General features: G+C 46.8%; 1 protein-coding gene across 3 annotated transcripts in view; it reads right to left on the bottom strand.

Annotated features, from left to right (window-relative positions):
- Nucleotides 1-25,497, bottom strand: part of ABCA3 (ATP binding cassette subfamily A member 3) — a 74,876-nt gene that overhangs the window by 41,136 nt on the left and 8,243 nt on the right. The window contains exons 2-5 of one of the 3 annotated variants that reach the window (XM_014525562.2): nt 14,826-14,918; nt 8,537-8,798; nt 6,996-7,123; nt 3,895-4,060 (exon numbers count right to left, since the gene is read on the bottom strand). The exons of the other annotated variants lie outside the window; for them this stretch is intronic. Of the exons in view, the coding sequence (XP_014381048.1) occupies nt 3,895-4,060; nt 6,996-7,123; nt 8,537-8,798; nt 14,826-14,879 (610 nt within the window). The 5' untranslated portion in view covers nt 14,880-14,918. The remainder of the gene's footprint in view (nt 1-3,894; nt 4,061-6,995; nt 7,124-8,536; nt 8,799-14,825; nt 14,919-25,497) is intronic. 3 annotated transcript variants of the gene reach the window in all.

Raw genomic sequence — 25,497 nt, forward strand, 5'->3', positions numbered from 1 at the left:
CCTGGGAGAACAGCTGTTCACCAGAGCTCCCCAAGGGGTAACAAGGTTTAACGGCCATAAACTCCAGGAAGGTCAATTTAGACTAGACATAAGAAAAAAATTCTTTATGGTGAGTGCATCTAGGGTCTGGAACAGACTCCCCCCAGGGATGGTGCAAGCACCTACTCTGGACTCTTTCAAAAAACATCTGGATACTTTTCTTGCTGGGATCAGTTGATCCCAGCTGACCTCTTGCCTACAGGGGAGGGGGGGGGTGGTGGCGTGCATGCTGAACTCAATCTCATGAGGTCCCTTCCAGCCCCTAATGTCTATGAAATTCTTATAGCACTCCATTCCACAGGATAATTAGTCATCATTTTAGAAGTGTTGCTGCCCCTTTTCTTCTCACTTGCCTCTTTTTCCTTTAGATTTCTGGCACAGAACAGGAAGGGATTATCCCATTAACAGAGAGGGACAATATGAAGTGTGCATGTAACAGTGTAAGTAGCAGACTCTGTAGCAAGCTAGAGCACAAACTCCTTCACAAAAACCAAGGCAACTGACTTTGTGGACATTTTTCACCTTCGGGTCTTAAAAGTCTTTGAGGTCTTCAGAGTTTACTGCTGGTTAGCTACAGGACAATGGCCAGCAACACCAGAGACTCAGGTTCAATTTCCTGCTCTGTAACAGACATGCTGAGTGAAGAGGAGCAGGTCACTTGACCTCTCAGGGCCTCAAGCACCCACCGGCTGCAGAAAGGATGGACATGAGCCGCCAATGCGAGGAAGCGGTCAGTAAGGCTAACCACACCTTGTCGTGCATCTACAGATGCATCACAAGCAGGTCCAGGGAGGTGATCCTTCCCCTCTGTGCGGTGCTGGTCAGGCCAAAGTTGGAGTACTGCGTCCAGTTCTGGGCCCTGCACTTCAAGAGGGATGTGGCTAACCTTGAGAGGATCCAGAGAAGGGCCACTTGCATGGTCAGGGGGCAGCAGACCAGGCCCTATGAAGATAGACTACAGGGTCCAAATTTATTCAGCCTCCACAAGACAAGACTGAGAGAGGATCTGGTGCCCGTCTATAAACTCACCAGCGGGGACCAGTGGAAAGTAGGTGAGGCTCTGTTCCCCCGGGCACCACCTGGGATAACAAGGAATAACGGCAACAAATTGAGTGAGAGCAGGTTCAGTTTTGACATCATGAGGCATTACTTTATGGTTAGGGCTGCCAGGCTCTGGAATGGGATCCCAAGGGAGGTGGTGCTCTCCCCTACCTTGGGGGTCAGAGGTTGGATACATATCTGGCTGAGGTATTATGATCCCAGCACTCATTCCTGGCAGGGGGGTCGGACTTGATGATCTGTTCAGGTCCCTTCCGACCCTAGAAACTATGAAAGGACCAGGTATGTCATGCAGCCACTGATAACACTGCTGCCCCATTCTGTTCCCTGGCTCCTGTTTCAATGGTCATTTGTTAGGGTGATAATTCAACGCCTCTGCTACAGGTGTCTTTACATATGAACCTGAGCTGAAAAAAAGGTAAGAATGGTTTCACAGAGCAAGGGACCCTGTAGACTAAGTTCTGTGGCTAGCTAGCCCACAAGGCAGAGAGAAGGGGTTTCTTGCACCATAAGAAGGGAGAAAGAGTAGCAGCCTAGGCCAGATTCATCCATCAAATTAATGGAGCTACACCAAGGGCAAGTTTGGACTTTGGTTGAGAGAAAATAAGCGCTCTCGTTTCCTACCACCAGCCAGTATAAACCAGAAGCTGCTCACGGCAGAACTGGGATTCTTCCCCCCCCTCATCCAACCAGATATGGCAGATTCCTGGCCGCCTCCTATGAATCATGCATTATGCTGCTGGAGCAGCTTCCCAGAGTCACATGCATATGCTTCATAGCAGTGCTGTAACCACTGCCAGCTCTGAGCCCTTAGCTTTGGGGTGGGCAGTAGATGTGATAACACTGGTCTTCCTGCCACACCAAAACCCCACCTAAGGACAAGTGCCACACTAAATGCTGCAAATAAAGAGCAGTAGAGGCACCCTGCTCGGAACAGCTCACAATCCTCAACAGAAATGGCTGCTTTAAAAGAAGCGGGGTGAGGGCCTTTAGTGTCACCCATGCAGGGGTGCACGTTTGCTATTGGACAGATTTGTCTTGTGTTAATGCACCAGACTGGACCCAGATCAGGGCTGTTAGCTACTTTTCACTAGTGCTCTGTGACTGTGCAGCCCCTGGGGGAGCCACTCTTGATGAAACAGAGGGAAAGCTACCTTTGGCTTTAGGCTGTAGAAGACTGCATGGAAGTAAAAAAAGGACAAACATAACCAATGGTGACATTGCTTAGAACATAGTATATGCTAGCAGCTCAGCCCTACCCTCAACCATGTGAGGATTCAGCAAGCAAGGAGTGATCTAAATCAGGCTGTAACCTTGCTCTGCATTTGCACATTTTATTTATTTCCTTAAGGATAGGCTGATTCTCAGTAGTTGGTAATGTTTATCAAAACAAGCTTTACACTAAGTCTGGCACTTATTTTGCTAATCAGAAGGATGATGTTATATTCAGGCACATTATGAAGTTTAATGTGTATCTATTTGGAGTCTTAATGTTTATAGTTTTGTTATGTTAGAAAATAGCAAATGATGGGATTCCGATCTATCCAGACAAAGCTTGGCACAAACCATCACAGCAAAATGCACAAAAGACCCCAGCATTTTTAAATGAATTTTAAATTAAATAAAGGTTCTTTAAAATGTGCAGGACAAAGTTAAGAATGTTTTACACTTAAAACTAAATTAGATATAGGAAATATTATCTGCAGTGAGTGAATTGAACCAGATGTCATCTCCTTGCACCTAATTTTTATTCATAGATTATAGGAGGAAAATGACACTTTTTCAGTTTTTCAATGCTCAACCGGACTCTTGACTTTGAATGAACCAGTCATTAAATTGAACGAACTGAAACAAAAGAAATATTCACTATGTGCTTGCAAAAGAAGCTAGCGCTGTCAAAAAGTAGTTTAGTTCTTTTTAGACTGATTCCAGGTACCCTGCCAGCAGCTTTCATCAGTTCAACGGTTTGATTTTATTTAAAATGTCAGCAGCAGACATGAACTGGTTAAAATTTTAATTAAATTAAATTAATTTGAAGAAATAAAGCTTAATAGGCAATAAAATACATTTTTTAAAGTTTTATTTTTAAAAAGAAGTGTACTTAAATAAAAAATATCCACTTTAAATATAAAAATTTGATTAATCTATTCCAAGGTCAGCAGAAACATCCATCCCCGCAGCTAATTAAGAGAGATCATTATAATGGCATGAATCACTAATTTCCCCTTTTCAAGCCTTTTCTAGAGTGACACCAGCTGAAATAGCAGAAAGAGGCAAGTGTGGCCATGATGAACCTGGCCACAGCTCCAGTTGACTTGACACGTCTTACACCATGGCGTACTGTCAAAGGGCACGGGGGAAAAAGCACACACATCAGTAGATAAGAGACTTGGCAGAGGTACTGCTGTGGCAAGGTGGAAACAGAACCAGAAAGAGCTTGGCAGGGCATCACATCACTTCTTCCCCTTATACACTTCCTGAGCATCAGAGGCCTGTATCCTAATACCAGCCTACCCTCCACATTGTCCCTTTCCCTCAGATGCAAACCAAGGAATAAGAGTTACACTTTCCCATTGTCTCCTAATGATGAGGCAGAGGGATGGGTCAGCTATTGGCTAGCCCAGACCATGACAGTCACTGACATAACATTTGCCAGGTCATTTCAGTTGTCCCTCTCAATGTGTCTGCCCTAGTCAAGGTACCTGGGCTAGTTGGCTTATTTTAGCAGTCTCTTTTTTCTGGCTGACAAATTACTATACCATGGACTAAAACAAGCTCCCAAAGGGTTCTGCTTACCAGGTGTTCCCCCATTGGCATACTTGGCTTCCCTGGGGCCAGGGAGCTGAAAAAGTGGGAACAGGTAGCTGGTGTGCCAGTCTCGGTCAAGGTTAGGATTCAGGCCTGTCTGCTCACTCCGTGGGGCATTCCTTGGGCTGTATTTGAAGCGCAGCTGGTAATCAACCTACAAGGCAAAAGAGCAAAAAGGGTGTCCAGGTCCCAACATCACCTGAGGCAATGGTGGATGCCTGGCACAGAAAGGCTTCCTGGTGCAAGTGCTGGAACAGCCAACTAGGGGCCATGCTCTTCCTGACCTGCTGCTCACAAACAGGGAAGAATTGGTGGGGAATGTAGTAGTGGATGGCAACTTGGGCAGTCATGACCATGATATAATTGAGTTCAGGATCCTGAAGAACGGAAGGATGGAGAGCAGCAGAGTAAGGACCCTAGACTTCAGAAAAGCAGATTTCGACTTGCTCAGGGAACTCAAGGGCAGGATCCTCTGGGAAGCCAGTCTGAGGGGCAGAGGGATCCAGGAGAGCTGGCTGTATTTTAAAGAAGCCTCAATGAGAGTGCAAGAACAAAGCAGTCCAATGTGCAGGAGGAATAGCAAGTATGGCACAAGACCAGCTTGGCTTAGCAGGGAACTCTTCAGTGAACTAAATCACAAAAAGCAAGCTTATGAGTGGAAACTTGGACAAATAACTAGGGAGGAGTATAAGAGCATTGCTCAGGCATGTAGGGATGAAGGCAAAAACACAATTAGAGTTGCAGCTAGCAAGGGATGGTAAGGGTAACAAGAAGGGTTTCTACAAGTATGTCAGTAGCAAAGGAGGATCAGGAAAAGTGTGGGTCCCTTACTAAATGGGGGAGGCAACCCTGTGACAGAGGATGCAGAAAAGGCTGAAGTGCTCAGTGCCTTTTTCATCTCAGGTTTCACAGGCAAGGTCAGCTCCCAGACAACTGCACCTGGCACCACAGTTTGTAGAGGTGAGCAGCCAACAGTGGCATAAGAACAGGTTAGGGACTATTTAGGAAAACTGGACATATACAAGTCCATAGGGCCAGATGGGATGCACCCAAGGCTACTGAGTGAGTTGTCCGATGTAACTGTAGAACCACTGGCCATCATCTTTGAAAACTCATGACAATTGGGAGAGGACCCAGATGATTGGAAAAGGGCAAACAGTGCCCATATTTAAGAAAGAATGAGGAGGATCCAGAGAACTACAGACCAGTCAGTCATACCTCAGCCCCTGGAAAAATCATGGAGTAGATCCTGAAGGAATCCATTTCTAAGCACTTGGAGAAGAAGGTGATTAGGAACAGTCAGCATGGATTCACCAAGAGCAAGTCATGCCTGACCAACCTGACTGCCTTCTGCGATGAGGTGACTGGCTCTGTGGATGTAGGGAGACAAGTGGATGTGGTGTACCTTAATTCTAACACGGCTTTTGATATGATCTCCCACAACAATCTCACAGGCAAGTTAAGGAAGTACAGACTGGATGAATAGACTACAAGGTGAATAGAAAACTGGCTGGAGCATCAGAGGGTAGTAATCAGTGACCATCTAATTGACAGAATCCAACTAGACATTCATAAGGGTCTTCCTGCAAGTAATGGCTCAATGTCCAGTTGGCATCAGGCTCAGAGGGTAGTAATCAATGGCTTGATGTCTAGTTGGCAGCCGGTATCAAGTGGAGTGCCCCAGGGTCAGTTCTGGGGCTGGTTTTATTCAATATCTTCATCAACGATCTGGAAGGTGGGATGGAATGCACCCTCAGCAAGTCTGTAGATGACACCAAGATAGAGGGAGTAGTAGATAGGCTGGAGGGTAGGGCTAGGATTCAGAGTGACTTCGACAAATGGGAGAACTGGGCCAAAAGAAATCTCATGAGGTTCAACAAGGACAAATGCAAAGTCCTGTACTTAGGACAGAAAAATCTCATGCACCGGTACAGGCTGGAGACTGACTGGCTGGACAGCAGCTCTGCAGAAAAGGACCTGGGAGTTACAGTGGACAATAAGTTGAATATGAACCAGGAGTGTGCCCTTGTTGCCAAGAAGACTAAAGGCATACTGGGCTGCATTGGTAAGTGTGTTGCCAGTAGGTCAAGGGAAGTGATTATTTCCCCTCTATTCATTACTGGTGAGGCCACTTCTGGAGTACTGTGTTCAGTTTTGGGTCCCCCACTACAGAAAAGATGTGGACAAGTTGATGGCAGTCCAGAGTAAGGCAACAAATGGTGAGGAGGCTAGGTGGCATGACTTCTGAGGAGAGGCTGAGGGAATTGGGCTTATTGTGTCTAGAGAAGAGGAGACAGAGGGGATTTAATAGCAGCCTTCAAATATTTCAAGGGTGGTTCCAAAGAGGATGGAGCTAGACTGTTCTCAGTGATGGCAGATGGCAGAACAAGGAGCCATGGTCTCAAGTTGCAGCAAGGGAAGTTTAGGTTAGATATTAGGGAGAACTTTCTCACTAAGATAGTAAAACACTGGCACAGGTTACCTAGCGAGCGGTGGAATCTCCATCCTTGACGTTTTTTAAGACCTGGCTAAACAAACTTTGGTGGGAATGATCTAGTTGGAGATGATCCTGCTTTGAGCAGGGGGTTGGACTAGATGACCTCCTGAGGTTCCTTCCAACTCTAATTTGCTATGATTCTATGACTGAACAGAGAATCACACCATGAAAGACAACATCAGTTAGACAGGAGAATCACATGGTGCACTGGCTAACACCATGAAGGACCACAAGGGACCAAATTAAAATATCCTGTCCCCACATTCTTCATACATAGTAAAGCCCCACCCAAGAGCATCACTACAGATATTGCTCTTTATGGGTTGGGCAGGAGAAATGCCAGTCATCACTGTCTCCCCATTTAAGGTTATTGGCACTGTCCAGCAGAGAAGCTGTTTCTCATGTGTATGTCAGGGTGCTTTTATGCCCCTCTTTGTAATCACGGTATCTGGAGCTGACATCACACCATCACTGACATGGTAACATCGCAATAGGGACAGTCTTCCTTGTGTTACTGTGGCTTGGCTTGGGGGCCACTATACATCTCCTGGGGATGCCAACTCCTTACTGCATTCTCTACAGGCTCACTTACCTGGAGTGGCAAAGGGTCCTTGCTCTGATTGAAGTGGTGCTTGAAAACAATAGCAGCCAGCACACTGCCTGAGCGGTTATTGAACTTTACATAGTCCTCAAACTCCCTCTCTGAGGAAAAGCCGTGAGCTGCAAAAGAAGAAAGTCCACAGAATAAGTTGCCCATGCAAGGGAGTGAAACACACTGCCACGAGGGGAAGCCTCAAGATGTCTGAGAGCGTGGAGGTCTTGGACTTCAGTTCTGAAGGGCTCCTTGGTGCATGGGTGAGTAGCTTGCAGCAGTAGCTGGCAAGCCCATTTCACCAGATTTTTGCCTTCATCAGGGAATATCCAGATCAGATTTCTACCCAAAGACAAGGTGCCAGGGACTGCCAGCCTGATAATGTTACCACCCAAACCAAGCACTGTCAGCTCTAGATACCAAAGGGGCTGTGTTGCTTTTTTTTTGTCCAAGAGAGGAGAGCTAACCCCACACAATAGTGACAGACTCTGGTTTTTCAATACCAAACTGAACTCAAGGACAGACTGGGCTCAAGCAAGCCCCATTCAACTCCCTGCAAACAGTTGCATCAACTCAGCCCCTCCTGTCCCAGCCCTGATCCTCCCTGAGGCACAGTATGGGTTGCTCTGACATTTCCCTATTTTCGAAGCACACACCCAACCCTCCTGCTGGATAAGAGACCCACAAAAATTACATAGGAAACCGCTTATTAGAGCTTGGGAGAAGGTAAAATTTCCATTCCACAGGAAATCCTGACATTTGTCCTCAATTCCAGATTGGAACAAAAAAGTGAAATTATGAAGTTTACGGCATAAATGTGACCTCCAAAATCTTTTCAGTCAGGAAAGTCAAAATAGCTATAATCAAAACTAAGCAATGTCATGAGGTTGACATGTAGCAGCCACTATTTTGATTTCTGGATTATAAAATGTAATATGAACAGAAATTGAAATGAAGTGTTTCATCCTTAGGAAACTTTACAGAAACTTCTCATTTAAAACATTCCAAGTTCATGGAATCAGCATCTTCTCATGGAAACCTGTTTTGTCAGGAACTTTTGACCAACTCTACTAGATATACAGGAGAAAACAGTGAAACCAACCAGATGCAAAGTGCTAGCAAGTGCAAAAAAATTTATAAAGGGGAGCATTATTTTTTAACCCCTTGTTCTGCTATGAAAGCCTCAGGCATCACTTGCAAAACAGAAGTCCAATTTTTGAATGGGCTCCTTTAACTTTAATAGCCAAAGGTTCATCCCTTACAAGGAAGTCACTACCAACATAGAAGAGGTTCTGAACTCTAGACCCCAGGTAACGTAGGGAAGTCTCCATCACTCCCTGCCAGTTACCCACACAGTTAAAACATCCTGCCTATAGGCCCCAGCTCAGCAAAGCACTTAATTAACAAAACTTTAAGTATGGGCCTACAAATTTGCTCAGTCAGAGCTATACATAACATGCTTACAGGCATGTTGCTCACATGCACACCATGAATGTTTAAGAGACCTCCTCCCACCTCTGCAACTCCCAGTCAGTGCTAACCTTTGATATTGACATGCAAAGCCTTTTCCACCGCCTCGGCAATGCTCTTCACAGCCGTGCTGTTGGGGACGTAGGCCAGCTCCCATGGGTTGCTTGGCTGCCGATGGCGAAAAAACCATGGCAGCTCCTGCACCGACTGCCTGGGGTAGATGGTGGCATTGGGGTGGCTGACTGAATGCACACGGTGACGAAGTGCTATCAGGATTGCAGCAAACAGCAATGGCAAGCAAATTTCTATGAGTGTCACCAGGATCTGTCGCTTCTGAAGGAAGAACAGGTTAAAAAAAAAGTTTAAAATGGCTGGAAGTGGATCAGTTTGGCAGTAAGGAGGAAGCTGTAATTCACTATGGCCTGTGCTTTGCAATGCACTTCCTGTGCAATGCACAGGCCATATAGAAAGTTCTGTGAAAAAGTGCTACATCAGTGTTTAGCTGAAGGCAGCTGTATTACAGGTGGAGGTCCCTGTCAAGTCAAGCCCTCATCACACAAGGTGCTGTACAAACAGAGAAAGGTGTCAGGCGGAGCTTCACAGGAGGTTATAACAGCTGGTTTTATGGCAAGAAGTATCAAAAGAACAACCAACATAAAGGTAGGGACTTAACTCAGGCAACCATTGCAACCTAAACAGTGGATGTGTCCACATGTATGTAGTAATGCAACACAATAAACTCTGACACTTATCACACAAGAGTTTATTGCTCCCAGGCACATTGTTTACACGTATGCATGGGACCACAGCCTCTTAAGTCAGGTCAAAGCAGCCCCAGCTGGTAGGGGGCACAGGGGGTCAGCTTGCCAGCCTGAGGCTGCTCCGATCCAGCTCCAGCTCAATGTGCTGTGGAAGGGCTGCCTGAGGCATGAGGGTGCTCAGTGTGGGGCGAGCCAGCAGGCAGCCCATGCACAGAAGCATCCTTGTGCCCCAGCCAGCCAGGTCAGCATCTACATGTGCGCTACTGCAGAGTAAATAAAACAAACAAACCTCTGCGGCAGGATAGTACTTGTATCCCTGTTACAAAGTTTATTATCTCGCTCCAGCCTAATAGCCCTGCACACGTAGACGCTGAGACATTTACTGCGGAGCTAATTAATCAACTCCACGGTAAACATCTCATGTAGACGTGCCCTATGTCAGCGAGCAAGGTTTCCACAAATGCTCCTGCATTTCAGGATTTATCAACTCATGACATGTAGTTGCTCTAATCTCCACCCTGACTATACTACCTCACCTGGTCAGGACCAGCAATCTCCACTACAAGGAAAGAAGCTATTTGTGTGGATTATTCTATCTCCTCGCATGTATAAATAAACCTTCTTAAAGGCCAGGATAATTGCAAACAAGCACCAACCAGGGAATAAGTCCCTTCTTAGATCATTTTCCCCTCCCCACAAAACAACCCTTGGCATTCTCTCAATGCACAATATTAAACCTCAATGCTCCTGTGAGGATGGGAGCGGGGGGTATCTAGAATCAGTCACCAGCCCTGGGGTGAAGCAGAACAGCTGTTTAACAGCACAGAAAATATCCTTCCCTCTCAGCCCCAGACTACTGGGTATCACAACTAAATGAAGAAAGGCAGAATGGAACAAGAAGAGGTGGAGATAAAGTTAAAGTCAAGTCAAATTAATTTCTTTCCTCTAGCAGAGAAGGTGATGCGGGATCTTTGGTGTTTGCCCAAAGCTAAGTCATCTGAAAGACGACACAGCCAGAAGCACAGAGACTTCTAATGCATTCCAGGGGATTTGGTGAGGAACCACTCAAGGAAGAGGAGTGCCTCCGACTAAAAATCGCTACAGCCACTTTGGGCAGCACCTCAGCAGTTCCCTGGAGGCCACTTGTCAGGAGCACTGAGCCCGATTAACTGATGAGATCCGACAGGTCTCTAGTGCCAGGGGGATGTGCTGCAGATTACAGCCAGGCACCAAAAATAGCCAGAACCCAGCTGCCACTGAGCATGCCTGGCTACAGGGCTAGAGCGTAGCAACAGAGTACTCCACCTGCCTACCATCTCTCATTTCCCTTTATGCAGTAACAATACAGGGAATGTGGGCTGGCTTAATTCATTTAGCTCAAGATACCCAAAGTCTCCATGAAGCACTGTTGTCTAGCATTGCAGTGTAACATTTGCCCAAGAAGAGAGGGCCTGCTTCAGAGGTTTGTCCACCCTTGAGTGAATGGATATGACAAACACCTTAGGCTAGTTAATACAGTGAACATGCTAGTCTGGACACTCCCCATTCCAAGGCACAAAAGTCGGTGGGTTCGCAGTTAAAACAACTCCTTGGAATAGAGGCTTGTGCTGGTCTGGACTTTCCATGCACCAACTCCATCAAGTTAGCCAACACTGAAAACTCAAGCACCATGTCACAGGGTAGACTGGCCCCTTTAAGAGGGTACGGGCCCAGTTCACCTGTGACTAGCTAACTGCTTCCAGGTGGGACCAGGCAGAAGTCAGCTAAATGGTATGAAGGCCCAGACTCAAATGAGAGGTGGAAATAGGAAGCTGATAGGGGATGGGAAGTTTCTGCAGGGAGCTAACCAACATATCTGTGAAAATGGAGGACCTGGGTAATGAAGCAGCGGCAGCTCACCCCCAAAATAAGAGCTATGTTGGAAGGGAGTGCTCGGTGTGGCACCAGATTAAGGGGTCTCAGAAGCAGAATGCTGTGCGGACCCCTCTTGCTGAAGCCTGGAGGTAAGGGGCAGGGGGAAGAGGGCTGCCAGAAGACTGGCGGCTCAGGCAAGGAGATGGCCACCACTTGGTGGAGGACCTGGAGGGAGGTCTCCCAGGCCAGAGCACAGAGGATGCAACAGACGGGTTTCATGGAGGGTCCTGCTTTGAGAGAACTGTTGTTGTTAGATTTATATCAACAAATAATGCCTGGAAATAGAGCTTAAAATTCAACTGAAAGGTCATACACTTGTCCCAAACTGGACAGCTAACTACTGGTCTGCAGACAGTACTGTTCATCTGGGGAACAGAAGACAACAAGACAGGACTGGCCTGGAAGACCCTAGGAACATTACATAAAGTCAGGCCCCCAGAGTTTAAAAGGTGGAAGGCTCACAGTAAGGAAGCAGCCAGGCAGGATGTGGCTGTTTCAAATGGAAGATTTCACAGAACATATGGGGAAAACACCACTGCCATGCCTGAATACTCTGCCCTTGCTATGTCCCGCTTGGGTTTCTAGGGGTCATGAAGGTGTTAATCTTGGAAATAAGCATCTGTTTTTTCCTGGCGTTTTCCCATATATTCTGTGAAATCTTCCATTTGAAATAGCCACATCCTGCCTGGCTGCTTCCTTACTGTGAGCCTTCCACCTTGCCAGTTCATTGGGCAACTCAGAGGCAGGACTGGATTTGAACTATGCTGGGCCCCACTCCCACATCCAGTCCATTCAACTGCACTCCTCCCTCTGCCTCCCATCAACATGCACTGGCTGAGCCCTCAATGCGAGCAGAATCTTCCCGCTGACTTCAGTGGACTGTGGATGATGCCTCTAACCAAGACATATCTAAATCTAAGAAGCAACATGTTCTGCAGGACAGAGGAAGTTGCAAACTTAGTAAAGAAACTAAGAAGTGCAGTGTAGTATGGAGTGGGGATGAACAGGCAACTGTTGTGCAAGCCTCAACCCTGAAGGAGAATAGGAGCCAGTAAAGACATTTCAGAATGGGACAAGAGGAGGCCACTGAGGGAGTGAGAACAGCAGCATGTAAGGTATCCAAAGGGGGTGAGATGGGATACAGCAAAGTGATACTTCATCCTGCCAGCCAAGGCTTGGGTATGGGCAGTGGGTACAGCAGGCCCAAGAACTAGGACTGTAGAGGTTCTACTCTTAGCCCTGCCAACTCCACAGCTGTATGCCTTCCAGTAAGGCTCTGCTCCAGTGCATCCCACACCTCCAGCACACAAAATATTCCCCAACAGCAATAAGCAACAACCTCAAATGCTTGAGAACAGGTTTCTGTTCCTAAGTCTCCCAGTGACCTGAGTGGTGTTTTTAAAACAGGATAACAACACTGACCTCCTTTGCCCTGTGTTTCAAGATACAGAGCAGGAAAGTGCTATACAAGAGCTGTGCATTCTACCTCCTCCCTGGGGCAAAATGGGGCCCAAATGGCTTTTAAAATGGTTGGAAACTGCAGGATGGAAGGTGTGAGACATTTGGGTGGCCCAAACCCACCCCTAAGTCACCAAGCTGTTAAATTATCTCTGGCACTGGCAAGCAGTTCCTGTATTCCTAAAGTGACTATTCCTGTTCAGGAGGGTTTGCAAGCTTGAGCCAGAAGGACTAACATCTCTGTGGTGGTAAAGTTCATACTAAACTATTGCACAATGTCTGTTTAAAAGGATTAATGCTCAGGAGTTGAACCATGAACTGTGCTCCCTCTCCCTGGGTGTGCCTTGTACTTCCCTGGCTGAAATTCTTAACAGTTTTAGTTTTTTCTTCCTCTTACAACACCTTCAGTTTTCAACAAACAAGTAAACTCAATAGGGCAGCAATGGCTGGCTCTCTTATGGGTAGATCTGCTACTTCCTGCTCTCTTCACAATGCATCCCTTCCAATCCTTCCCCATGACATGGGTAATTTTCAGATGGACAAACAAATTAAGTGACCTGCTTATGACCACATAAAAAGTCTATGGCAGACTCAGATGTGAACTCAGTACCTGAGTCCTAGTCCAGAGCCTCAAAACACAAGGTCTTGCTTATTTCTTCTAAAGCTTTATTATTAGAAAGGGAAAAAACTGAGCTGGATTTGGGCATGCCCCCAGCAGTTGGTTGGGAACAGAAAATCTGAACTAAGCATTCCAATCTAAACTCAGGATAAAAAAGCTCTCTGCAAAACAATATCTTCTGCTGTCCTTGGCATCCCATAGATGACAATGTATACAGCTAACTTTTGGTTCCTGATTCCCCCTTGGTAAATAAAGGCTGCCTGACTTTTGACTGAAGCCCTTCCTTCTGGATGTGGTCAGGTCTGATCAGTGGTGGCTGGCTCACTTAGCTGTTAAATGCAGCTATTTGCCTTATTTCCTGCAGAGCAAAGGGCCTTCTGGGCTTTGGAAATCGATAACCATTTGACAAACTGTGGCTCAAACTTAACCCAGGTGTAACTCCATAGAGCAGAATGGGTTTACACCAAGGATGAACTGGCTCTGTGAGGCTAGGGCAGAGAGAGAGGAGCATTGCAAGATGCATCACTCTAAGAAAGCTGGGGGTAGGGGGAGGGTCTGTAACAATATTGAGGTCACCAAAAGGCAGCCTACTGTATTAACCCTCTTATTGCCTCTTGAACCTTGTCCAAAAATAAGCTCAGTGTCTCACATTCAACAGGAGTCTCACTATACAAGACTGCACACCCAGACTTATTTTCTACCCCTAAAATTGGTTCTTTTACTCCAGCAATGAGGGAACACAAGAGATGGGGATTCTAAATTTGCTTTTACTTAGCCCCCTTATTCAAGATGCTGGAACCAGCCCCACCACACTGTGATGGGACTGGCAGAGAGCAATCAGGATAAGTGTGTGTTTGCAACCTAGTGCCGATCTGTAAAGTGTTGGTTTTAACTGCAAGACCAATGAGATTCCAGTGTGAGAAGCAGGCAGGGGGCTTTGCCATGGGCAAAAGGAGCAGTGCTGCAAGCCCCCTGCCCACTCCTCACACTAGAGTCCCTGGTGCAAGGGGCAGGCAGGGATTTTGCCCTACTGCTCCAGCCCCTCCTGGGAATGGGAGGACCAAAGCAACCACTGCTCCCCATGATTTCCTAAATTGGGATCACCCCAGTCTCAAGAAGGCACAAGAGGCAGGGGAGAGGGTGCAGTCGCAGAGTGAATGCCAGTGCTTTTCCCTCCCTCACAATTATTTCTAGTGGAAAGAGCAGCCCACTGGTCAGTGCTTTCGTGGCAGGAAACAAGTGTAAAATCCAAAACATCACTGGGATAAATGGAAAGGGCCAGCATGAGAGCAGACTGCTCTGCTTACCCTTCAATGGCCAGATCACATCTAGATTGTTTCCCCACCCTAAGAAGTGGGCAATCCAATGGGCTCTATCTTGAAAGTGACAGGGATTGATAAAGATGATGTGGGGAGGGGAGAATAAAGAAAGCACCACTCCCTCTAGGATCTAGATGCATTTTTTAAGGGGCAGGCCATCGTCTTGTAGAGAAAGGTTTCCTGAAGACACATGGGTCTTGAAATAACTTGATCTGAATAGCACTGCACACCTTCTACTGCATCACCATTTATTCTGCTCTCCTGATAGAAAATCCACCATATAACATACCTGCAAAACGTAGTTCTTCCAGAGAAGGAGCCCAAACTGCCTGAACACAACCATTCTTCAAGCAGAAGGAGAGAGTTACTACTTTCCAGGACTCTGCAGAGAAAAATCCAGAAGTACAGCAGTGAATCTAAAGCCGTAATATAGACCAGGCTATCAGCGCTAGAGGGGTGGACAGATGTGCATTTTGAAATTATTCTTAACCAAGGTGTCACAAGATCCTTTTAAGGGTGCCACACAATATTATCACCCTGAGATGTGCAAACCTCTACACACAATTCACAAAATAAATGCAGAGATTTCAAATACAAATCCATAGCATCAAAAACATTGACCTGTTATGGTCTTTCTGAGTTCTCTGCAACAGAAGAATTGCTCTAGTGAAAACTAAGAGCTGACATTTTCCAAGCGGTATCTTAAGCCCAACAAGGTTAAGAACTACTGCTCTAAACTTTTCAAAATAAGCTGTACTTGTTTCAAGCACTGACATGAAGGAGAAGAGAGAAGGTGCTTGGAGAACTGATTCACAGAGACAGGAGGCTGTTCCCCACATCCAGGTAATGTCTGAGGCGGCTGAGCCACAACATTAATAAGCTTGGATGGGATGCAAGGAAAAACAGAGGTTAGGAGCAGAGCCAGATGCATTACAAGTCAGCATAGAATCATAGAAGTAGGGTTGGAAGGGACCTTGTAGATCTTCAAGTCCGACCCCCTGCCTGGGCAGGAGGAAAACTGGGCTCAACTGACCCCAGTCAGGTAGGCATCAAGCTGCTTCATAAAGACCCCCAGGGTAGGAGCCAGCACCACTTCCCTTGGAAGTTGGTTCCAGATCCTAGTCGCCCTAACTGTGAAGTAGTTCTTACGAATGTCTAATCTAAACCTACTCTCCAACAACTTGTGGCCGTTATTCCTTGTTATCCCAGGGGGCGCTAGGGGAAACAAGGTCTCCCCCAAACCCTTCTGGTCCCCCCTAGTGAGTTTATAGATGGTCACAAGGTCCCCCCTCAGCCTTCTCTTGTGAAGGCTGAACAGGTTCAGGTCCCGTAGCCTCTCATTGTAGGGTATGCCCTGCTGTCCCTGGATCATGTGGGTGGCCCTCCTCTGGACCCTCTCAATGCTGTCCACATCCCTCTTGAAGTGGGGCACCCAGAACTGGACACAGTACTCCAGCTGTGGCCTGACCAGTGTCGCGTAGAGGCGGAGGATCACCTCCTTGGCCCTACTTGAGATGCACCTGTGGATGCACGATAAGGTCCGGTTTGCCCTGCCGACCGTGACCTCGCATGGTAGGCCAATGTTCACCTTGGAGTCAGTGATGACTCCAAGATCCCTTTCTGCCTTCGTGCTCTCAAGAAGGGAGTTTCCCATCTTATAAGTGTGCTGCTGGTTACTACTGCCCAAGTGCAGCACCCTGCACTTGTCAGTATTGAAACGCATCCTGTTTTTGTTAGCCCACCCCTGCAACTTATCTAGGTCTTTCTGCAGTCTTTCCCTCCCTACTAACGCACCCACCTCACCCCAAATTTTGGTATCATCAGCAATTTGAACAGGTTGCTTTTCACCCCATTGTCCAAATTGCTGATAAAGAAATTGAACAGTGCGGGCTCAAGGACCGAGCCCTGGGGGACTCCGCTGCCCACTTCCCCCCAGGTCGACTATGACCCGTCCACCACCACCCTCTGAGTACGACCCTTCAGCCAATTAGCAATCCATCTGACTGTGTAGGCATCAATGCCACAGTCGCCTAGTTTTTTAATGAGGATGGGGTGGGAGACAATGTCAAAGACCTTGCTGAAGTCCAGAAAGACTACATCCACGGCGACACCTGCATCCAATGCTTTTGTGACCTGATCGTAAAAGGCAATCAGGTTGGTCTGATATGACGTGCCCCTAATGAAACCGTGCTGGTTGCCCTTGAGCATCCAGCAGTGCTTTGAAAGCTTGAAGACCTAGAGAAGTTATACAAGTTGTTACTGGCAGACTGCTATACAATAGCTAACAGTTTCCATTCTAATCTCCAGTTTCCACACATATGTACAGCTTTCCACAGCAGTCAACTTCTGCACTGCCTAAAGGCAAACTGAAACCTAAGTGGGGTAAGGATTCTTTTTAACCGTCTTCAGGTAACAAGAGGACAAGTGTACACATTCCCTCCACCACTATTATGAAGTTATTATAATTCCCCCTCTGCATCATCTTACCCCCTTCCACTCAAAACAAGCTCAAAACAGCCAACATTTTTTATCTGGTTGCTGCACAAAGAGCCCAAATGAAGGTACCTGAGATCCTGCCTGTGCCAATGCAATTACAAGGACAGGGGCCTGGCATCAACAGGCAGTAAGCAGAACATGTTCAGAGCAGAAAGTTTCATTGAGCTGTATCACCAAATGAACCACATCCATAATGGAGAGAATAGCAGAGAATTAACCACTGCCTTCATGAGTTTGTAGCTGAATCAATATATGGCCCTGATCCTGACCTTAAATGCTTCTAGAGGCTTGTTCACACAGCTAGAGAAAGCTGGAAGTAAAAGGGAAATAGTGAGACTAAAGAGTGTTATGTGCATAGGGTAAATAATCAGAAACATTTTTCTTCCTCTCAATTCCTACTTACAAACAGCTTCTAAATGACTCACAGCAGGGAACAGCATTGAACTTTACTGTGCACTGTAGACATTCAAAGTGTTAGCTCCTTATGACAAGCCTGATTTTTCAGCCTCACCTCAACGGGATCTCCCTTGTAGCAAAAATCACAAGGCAGTAATTGTAGGTTGGGGAGGGCTAGGAGAATGAACTAAAAAAAATGGATTTCTGGAACTAACACAAAAGGCAACAGTTACAAAACACCAGTTTTCAGAAGCATTAAGTTACCTCTCCTCCTATTGACGCCAATTAGAACGACATCTACATTCTTACCCTACCCCCAGCATAGAAATAATAAAAATAAGAATAAAGGGGGGAAAAAAGAATAAGCTCAGAAGGCCAAAGGCCAGGAACAGTCTTAGCCATGCCCAGCAACAGCTGTTCCAACCCTGCAAATATGTTCCTAAAATCCAGATCCTAACCTCTCAGTACCTATTAACATGTGACAAATGCTGGGAGGTACTAAACCATCCAAGTGACCTAAATTGCACCTGTAAGCAGACTGGTACACTAAAAGAATGGTCTCCTTTCTAAGTCTGGCGTTACATAGTACCAAGATATTACATAGCAGTGTAAAGCAGCAAGTGCATACTTAAAATACTACCATAAATCCTAGGTGTGCAGGACATGCTTTTGCTACAAGTTAATATCCAGCTGACGCCAGGTGAAGGGTTACATTTCTTAAGAAGAGCAAAACACTGTGCAAGTTAGACTGAATCTGGATTCCTTTAAGAGTCATTTGGAGGTTTATCTTGCTGGGATCCTGTGACCCCAGCTGACTTCCTGCTCCTGGGGCAGGGGGATGGACTCCATCTTCAAAGGTCCCTTCCAGCCCTAATATCTATGAATCGCCATTGGGAAAAAAGCCTTAAATAAGACAACAGCAACTTGAAAGCACACTTATTTCTGTTCAAATGCTTCGCCCCCCATATCAAGTAAGCCCTACAAGTTGCAAACGAAAGAAAATGTTTGTTTATTTAGCTACTCCTATCTAGCGGTTTTCTCCACTTCCCGTTTGCGTGCATCTCACAGGAACAGGGTAAGGAAGAAAGCTAGTTTTTAAACCACAGGAATGTAATAATTCCACAAAAACCAGCATGAGGCAGCACATGAATACTTGTCACCTGCTATTTTGAAGCTGGTTAGATTTCAAGTTTGCATCTAACTTCTGGAATGTCAAGGCTTTTGAGCATTTGATTTCACAACCTGCGTGTTGCATTAAATGGAGTTTTGTTTAACCATTACAGAAAAGGCCAAGTACAGAGATGCAGAGATCCAAAGTAAAGCCAGTGGGGAAAAAAAGGCAGAGCTACTGGATTGTTTCTTATTCCTTTAGCTCATCTTGAAAGATTCTCTCCCCCTTCCCTCTTCAACCCAGTCTTCCCCCTTACTATGACCACTGTGTTAGGCAATTTCCTTAGGGTGTTGGGAGGGGAAATCTCTAACCCTCTTGGGTAACCAGCTGTAGAAGCCAACAAAGCAAACAGCCAGCCCTGGCAGAAGCCAATCCAACTCTCCAAGAAGTCCTAGAAAGTTGGGATTGCTTTCACCACCACTGAATTTGGCCCTAGGAGAACAAAGGTACCAAAACAATGACCTAGCCTCATTTATCACCTAGCACATTCCCTAGGAACAGGACTGGAGCTCTTCAGGTTCCGAATCTTCAATTTCCTTTTCATGCTTCCTGATCCTAAAGGGTCTCTAATGCAGGCAGTATTTGTCCACATCACTGTCCCTGTTACAATACACTACCAGTCAAGGGGGAAAGAAAGTGGGGGAAAGAAAATAAGTTATAGGAAAACTAATGCATGCCATTCAGCTCAGCAGTCCAAGAGTTGCTGAATAAGAAGCTGGGTGCAATCATCTTGCTCTCAGATGATGCAGTTTGTGACAAAGTCAAGCTGAACAGAGTACAGTCTATTTTAAGTTACTTTTATAATGGGGTCAGGCTTTATTAGATATTGGCATTACCAAGGTCACAACAGCAACAACCCTTCCCTAACTTCAGATTTCTCACACACAAACACATCTCATGTTTTCTTCCATAATACAGAAGCAGTCAACTTTATTGCCACTGCAAGGAAACAAGTATAAGATTGTACCTACTGACTGGATTTCAGGTAGCTTTATCAGGATGCTCTTTAATTATGTTTAGAGCTCATTCAATGCCATGTAATCCTGAGTATTTGCAAAAAAAATGAACTTGTGTTTGTTATAACGGTCCCCCCAAAAGACATGAAAACAAACTAGATGTAGAATCATAGAAGTAGGGTTGGAAGGGACCTTGTAGATCTCCAAGTCCGACCCCTGCCTGGGCAGGAGGAAAACTGGGCTCAAGTGACCCCAGCCAGGTAGGCATCGAGTCGCTTCTTAAAGACCCCCAGGGTAGGAGCCAGCACCACTTCCCTTGGAAGTTGGTTCCAGATCCTAGCCGCCATAACTGTGAAGTAGTTCCTTCGGATGTCTAATCTAAACCTACTCTCCAGCAACTTATGGCCGTTATTCCTTGTTATCCCGGGAGGCGCTAGGGGAAACAAGGTCTCCCCCAAACCCTTCTGGTCCCCCCTAGTGAGTTTATAGATGGTCACAAGGTCCCCCCTCAGTCTTCTCTCATAAAGGCGGAACAGGTTCAGGTCCTGTAGCCTCTCACTGTAGGGTCTGCCCTGCTGTCCCTGGATCATGCAGGTGGCCCTCCTCTGGACCCTCTCAATGTTGTCCACATCCCTCTTGAAGTGGGGTGCCCAGAACTGGACACAGTAGTCCAGCTGTTGCCTGACCAGTGTCACACAGAGGGGAAAGATCACCTCCTTGGCCCTACTTGAGATGCACCTGTGGATGCACGATAAGGTCCGGTTTGCCCTGCCGACTGTGACCTCGCATTGTCGGCCCGTGTTCATCTTGGAGTCAATGATGACTCCAAGATCCCTTTCTGCCTCCGTGCTCTCAAGAAGGGAGTTTCCCATCTTATAAGTGTGTTGCCGGTTACTACTGCCCAAGTGTACAAAGGTCCAAAGCAAGAATGAGACTTTGCTCAAAATAAAGTTCAGAGACAATACAGTACTAAATCAATTATTTGCATATATGCTAGAAAGCTGGCTCCTACTGCCAGTTACAGTGATCAGCTAGACCACCTAAACCTATAAAACAGAGCGTGGGCAGCTGTGGATAACAACACTGTCCCATTTACTGTCAAGCAGGAAACAGACTACTGTTACTATGTACCTTGCACAGTTGTGAACTTCCGTGCTTCCTGTGAGGCTTTTCTTAGGATAAGTGCTGCACTGGGATGTGTTGAATAGGGTATCACAGACACTGAGGTTTTAGGAAAAAGAATAACCTTTCTTCAGAACAACATCAGTTTTGAAGCCCTGCAGTGTTACCCCAAGGCAACCAGAACGGCTGCAGGCACAACAAAGCCTGAGGAACTGTACTCCAAGATAGGGGCATGGGGAACAGGTCTCCTATTGCATTACTCTGGACTGGTGTCACATCTTGGGGCAAGGCAGAAATCTCCTCTCTAAATTAGTTTGCCTAGGCACTTCTTCACCTTCACCTGAAGCCTCAGACCCCACTGAAACCTCCAGGGCAAAACAAAGGACCTTTTCATCTCTTCCCCACCCCCTACCTGCATTTCTCAAGCAACAGGTATGACATTTCGACACAATACCCCCTAAGAACTTCGTATTTACCCAAAAAATGATTCTGAGGATTCTTGTGCAAACACAGCTTAGGAGTGCTACAAGTGGCAGGAACAACAAGCACTTTTATGTCCACCTCCTCAACCTCCCTCTGGTACAGTCACTTTGACTTGCTCAAGCAGCTGCCTTCCTAAGTGCTCACCTCACTGTTATAAAGGGACAGAAGTAGCAAAGGCAACAGGAAGAGAGAAGAATTGAACAGCAGATCAAGGGAACAAGCTGTACAGAGATCTCCAACTACCTCCATGTTCTAGGGTAGAACATGGGGCAGGAGTAAGAAAAGGGCAGTTCCTTCCCTCACATCCATATCTGGAAGCTCTGAAGGCAGCAAAATGTTCAGCGTAAAGGGGTTCCTGCAGGTCACTAAAACAACATGGCTCCAGATGCTTACTTCAGAATATGAGTTTGGCCTGAGGCAGAATAACTAATTACCCCCAGGACCCAAACCAAGAGCCCAAGCCCAGTATTTTGTTCAGAGCAATGACCAGTTCCTGAAAGCAAAAAATTCATTCTAGCACTGGAGTAAGCAGCCCCTGGCACAGGTGCCTGTGTGGCACGTGAAGGCATTTTGCTTGGATGGCAGAGAACGAGCCAGGTCTGCACTGCCACAACAAGGATCAGGCCCCTCGCAGCTCCCCCATTGTCCACCCCTGGTACACCAACATCTTACAAGTCAAGGTTGCAGGTGTTTTTGGCACTTTGCCAATAAATATTGCCAACCCCTGTTCTAGCACATGCAGCCAAGCAGGGTGCAGCTGCAAGGAGAGAGGGAGAGAGTGTATCATTTCCTTGTTAACCTATGCAGGTAAAGATCATCTTACACCTAGAACCAAGAGATGTAACTGCCTTTATTTAACCAACAAGACTAGATGTAAATCCTGCAGGCCCTTTTTTATAGTCTAGCCAGAGCTACAGTATTTTCCTTGTACCTCTCACGAGAACATGCTATTTCCTTTTATCGATTTCAATAAGCCTGATCAGTTGCCACAGACTGACCCAAGCATAATTACTTTCCTCATCACAAGACAAAAATGCCCTTAATCAAAGAGATAGGTTTCCAGAAATGAAACTATCATAATATCATTCCTTACCTTAAACCTCAAAATGAGAATTTGAAGCATCAAAGAAAAAATAGACAGATTGATGGGCACAGAAACTTTAAGTTAATGAATCACCATGTCTGATACATGGTGCAAGGCTGTCTGTAGTGCTGCACTGTGCTCAGTACAGTGTTTACTGCCAGAACTAATTGCATTGCAAAAGCATCTCTCAAACAGGGCTACTGGGAAGCCTCTAGAGGGTCCAGGAGAGGATGCAATGAGAAAGGGTAGACATAGATCAAGTAGTTACCCTCAGGTCCAATAGTAAATGCCAGACAACACACATCTGTAGACACAGCACTATATCCATATGTACCTCATTCCCTATGACATGCAGTTGGGAGTCCTGGGTATGTTTGCACTTGAAGGTAGGCTAGCAAGGTATCTCTGGAGAGTGGTTACACCTCAGTGCTTGGGTTGGCACTGTGTCCTCAAACCAGCCTCTAACTTGCTATCAAAACTGCTATCAAACCATGTGCAACTTCACAAAGTGCCATGAAACTGTGCCCTCCTAGAGGAATTGACAACGCTCCTACCAGAAGCACTGCCCCTAATACTGGTTGGAGATTTTAATTGTATATTAGAGGAATGGGACATGATGGGGAGCGATGCCTGAGGATTAGACAGGTCCTCCCAGATGCTGGCAAGGATGGTAGCAGAGCATAAACTACAAGACACTCAAAAGGCAGTGACTGGAGTTGAGAGTAGGTTTACTAAAGCAGATGCTGTGGGTCACTCATGGGTCTGCACAGACTTCATTTTTGGGTCTGGAAGCTAAAAGGCACACAAACTGGCTCAAAGAGGAATGCTCTCAGGGCAAGGAGCATCAGAGTTCTCACACTCAAGAATTTGAGTCACTAAACATTAAGCACTATTTACACTATTGTGGGGCTTTGCCTCCATGAAGAAACTTAATAACTCCTGGCGCTCTGGTGTCGTGCCTGAAGACTGGAAAAAGGCCAATGCAGTGCCTATCTTCAAGAAAGGGAGGAAAGTGGATCCAGCAAACTGTAGGCCCATCAGCCTGACTTCCATCTCAGGGAAGATCTTAGAAAAGTTTATTAAAGAGGCCATCCTTAATGGACTGGCTGATGCCAACATCCTGAGGGATAGCCAGCACGGGTTTGTTGCAGGTAGGTCTTGCTTGTCTAATCTCATTTCCTTCTATGACCAGGTGACCTATCACCTGGACAAGGGAGAAGAGATTGATGTCATATATCTTGACTTCAAAAAAGCCTTCGATCATCTCTTGGCGAAACTGGCCAATTGTGGCCTTGGGTCTACCATGATCCGCTGGCTGGGAAATTGGCTCCGTGGTCGGACCCAGAGGGTAGTAATTGACGGAAGTCAATCATCATGGTGCCCTGTGACCAGCAGGGTCCCCCAAGGCTCTGACCTTGGACCCATATTGTTCAACATCTTCATTAATGATGTGGACATTGGAGTCAGAAGTGGACTGGCCAACTTTGCCGATGACACCAAACTTTGGGGCAAAGCATCCACATCTGAAGACAGGCGGGTGATCCAGGCTAACCTGGACAGGCTCAGCAAATGGGCAGACAAGAACCTGATGGTGTTTAACACTGTAAAATGCAAGGTTCTCCACCTTGGGAGGAAAAACCTGAAGCATCCTTATAGGCTCGGCAGTGCTACACTGGTTAGCACTACGGAAGAAAGACTTGGGGGTCATCATTGACCACAAGATGAATGTGAGCCTGCAGTGCAATGCTGCGGTTAGTAAAGCAATCAAAACGCTGGCTTGCATCCATAGATGCTTCTCAAGCAAATCCTGGGACATCATTCTCCCCTTGTACTCGGCTTTGGTGAGGCCACAGCTGGACTACTGCATCCAGTTTTGGGCCCCACGATTCAAAAAGGATGTGGAGAAGCTTGAGAGAGTGCAGAGAGGAGCCACGCACATGATCAGGTCAGGAAAATAGACCTTACGATGACAGGATGAGATCTATGAGGCTCTTTAGCCTGGAAAAGCGCAGGCTCAGGGGTGATCTGATGGCCACCTACAAGTTTATCAGGGGTGACCACCAGTATCTGGGGGAACGTTTGTTCACCAGAGCGCCCCAAGGGATGACAAGGTCGAACGGTTATAAACTACTACAAGACCGTTTCAGGCTGGACATAAGGAAGAATTTCTTTATTGTCCGAGCCCCCAAGGTCTGGAACAGCCTGCCATCAGAGGTGGTTCAAGTGCCTACATTGAACACCTTCAAGAGTAAATCGAATGCTTATCTTGCTGGGATCCTATGACCCCAGCTGACTTCCTGCCCTTTGGGCGGGGGGCTGGACTCAATGATCTTCCGACATCCCTTCAAGCCCTAATGTCTACGAAATCTATGAAATAATAAAGAATTGGCCCATTTTGGCAACACAAAACCAGAGTCAGCTGAACCTCTTTATGCAGGCAGTAAGCAAGGCAGAAACAGGAGAGGCAACATCTTTGCAGAAGCCAGAGCCTCTACATTTACATTTAAACACTGCCAAATCCATTAGTGACAGTGCCCATACCTTCTGAATCAGGCATTTAGTCACTAGGTCACCAGCATCAGCCCTGGTGGAGACGGCCCTCCTCACTATGGCATTTTGTACAATAAACATGCACTAACTTGGGGTGGACCATTATTTGGGCCTGCCAATCAGATAGGAAGTTTTAGTGAGCTGTTGAGAGTCAGGTCAGCACCTTCCCCCCACGCAACAGTTCACCAAAGGTCCCAAGTGGCCCCATCCTATTTGCTTGGCTGTGCACCCTGCCCATGCAGGTGTCAGCCAGTCTCCACAGAGACTCCAGGATCACAGGGTGGTGACAGCACAAGGCCGGGGCCCAGGGCAGAGCCACGATCCACTCCCTGCAGGCCCCTGCCCACAGAACTGGCACCCATTGCAAGGGTGTGCAGGCAGTGGATCATGACTCTGCTCTGCTCTACATTTGGCTGGGATGGGGCCACGGGTATATGAGGAGCAGCATCCAGGAGCAGGATGGGCAGGTGAGCGAGGCTGGGGCTGGGATCGTAGGTCCCCACCCCACACTGTCACCGCCCCGCAATCCCAGGGTCTCCACGAAGACCACCCAGGACTCATGTGGACAGGGCACATGGCCACGGGCGGGGAGCTGCATCTCTGGCTGGATCCGGGATGCTGGGGTGGTGAAAACATGGGGCCAGGCCATGATCTGCTACCCACTCACCCCTGCACATGGAACCTGTGCCCCAGCCCTACACTA

This window comes from Alligator sinensis, unplaced genomic scaffold (genome assembly GCF_000455745.1).
Source record: "Alligator sinensis unplaced genomic scaffold, ASM45574v1 scaffold449_2, whole genome shotgun sequence".
Taxonomy (NCBI): domain Eukaryota; kingdom Metazoa; phylum Chordata; order Crocodylia; family Alligatoridae; genus Alligator; species Alligator sinensis.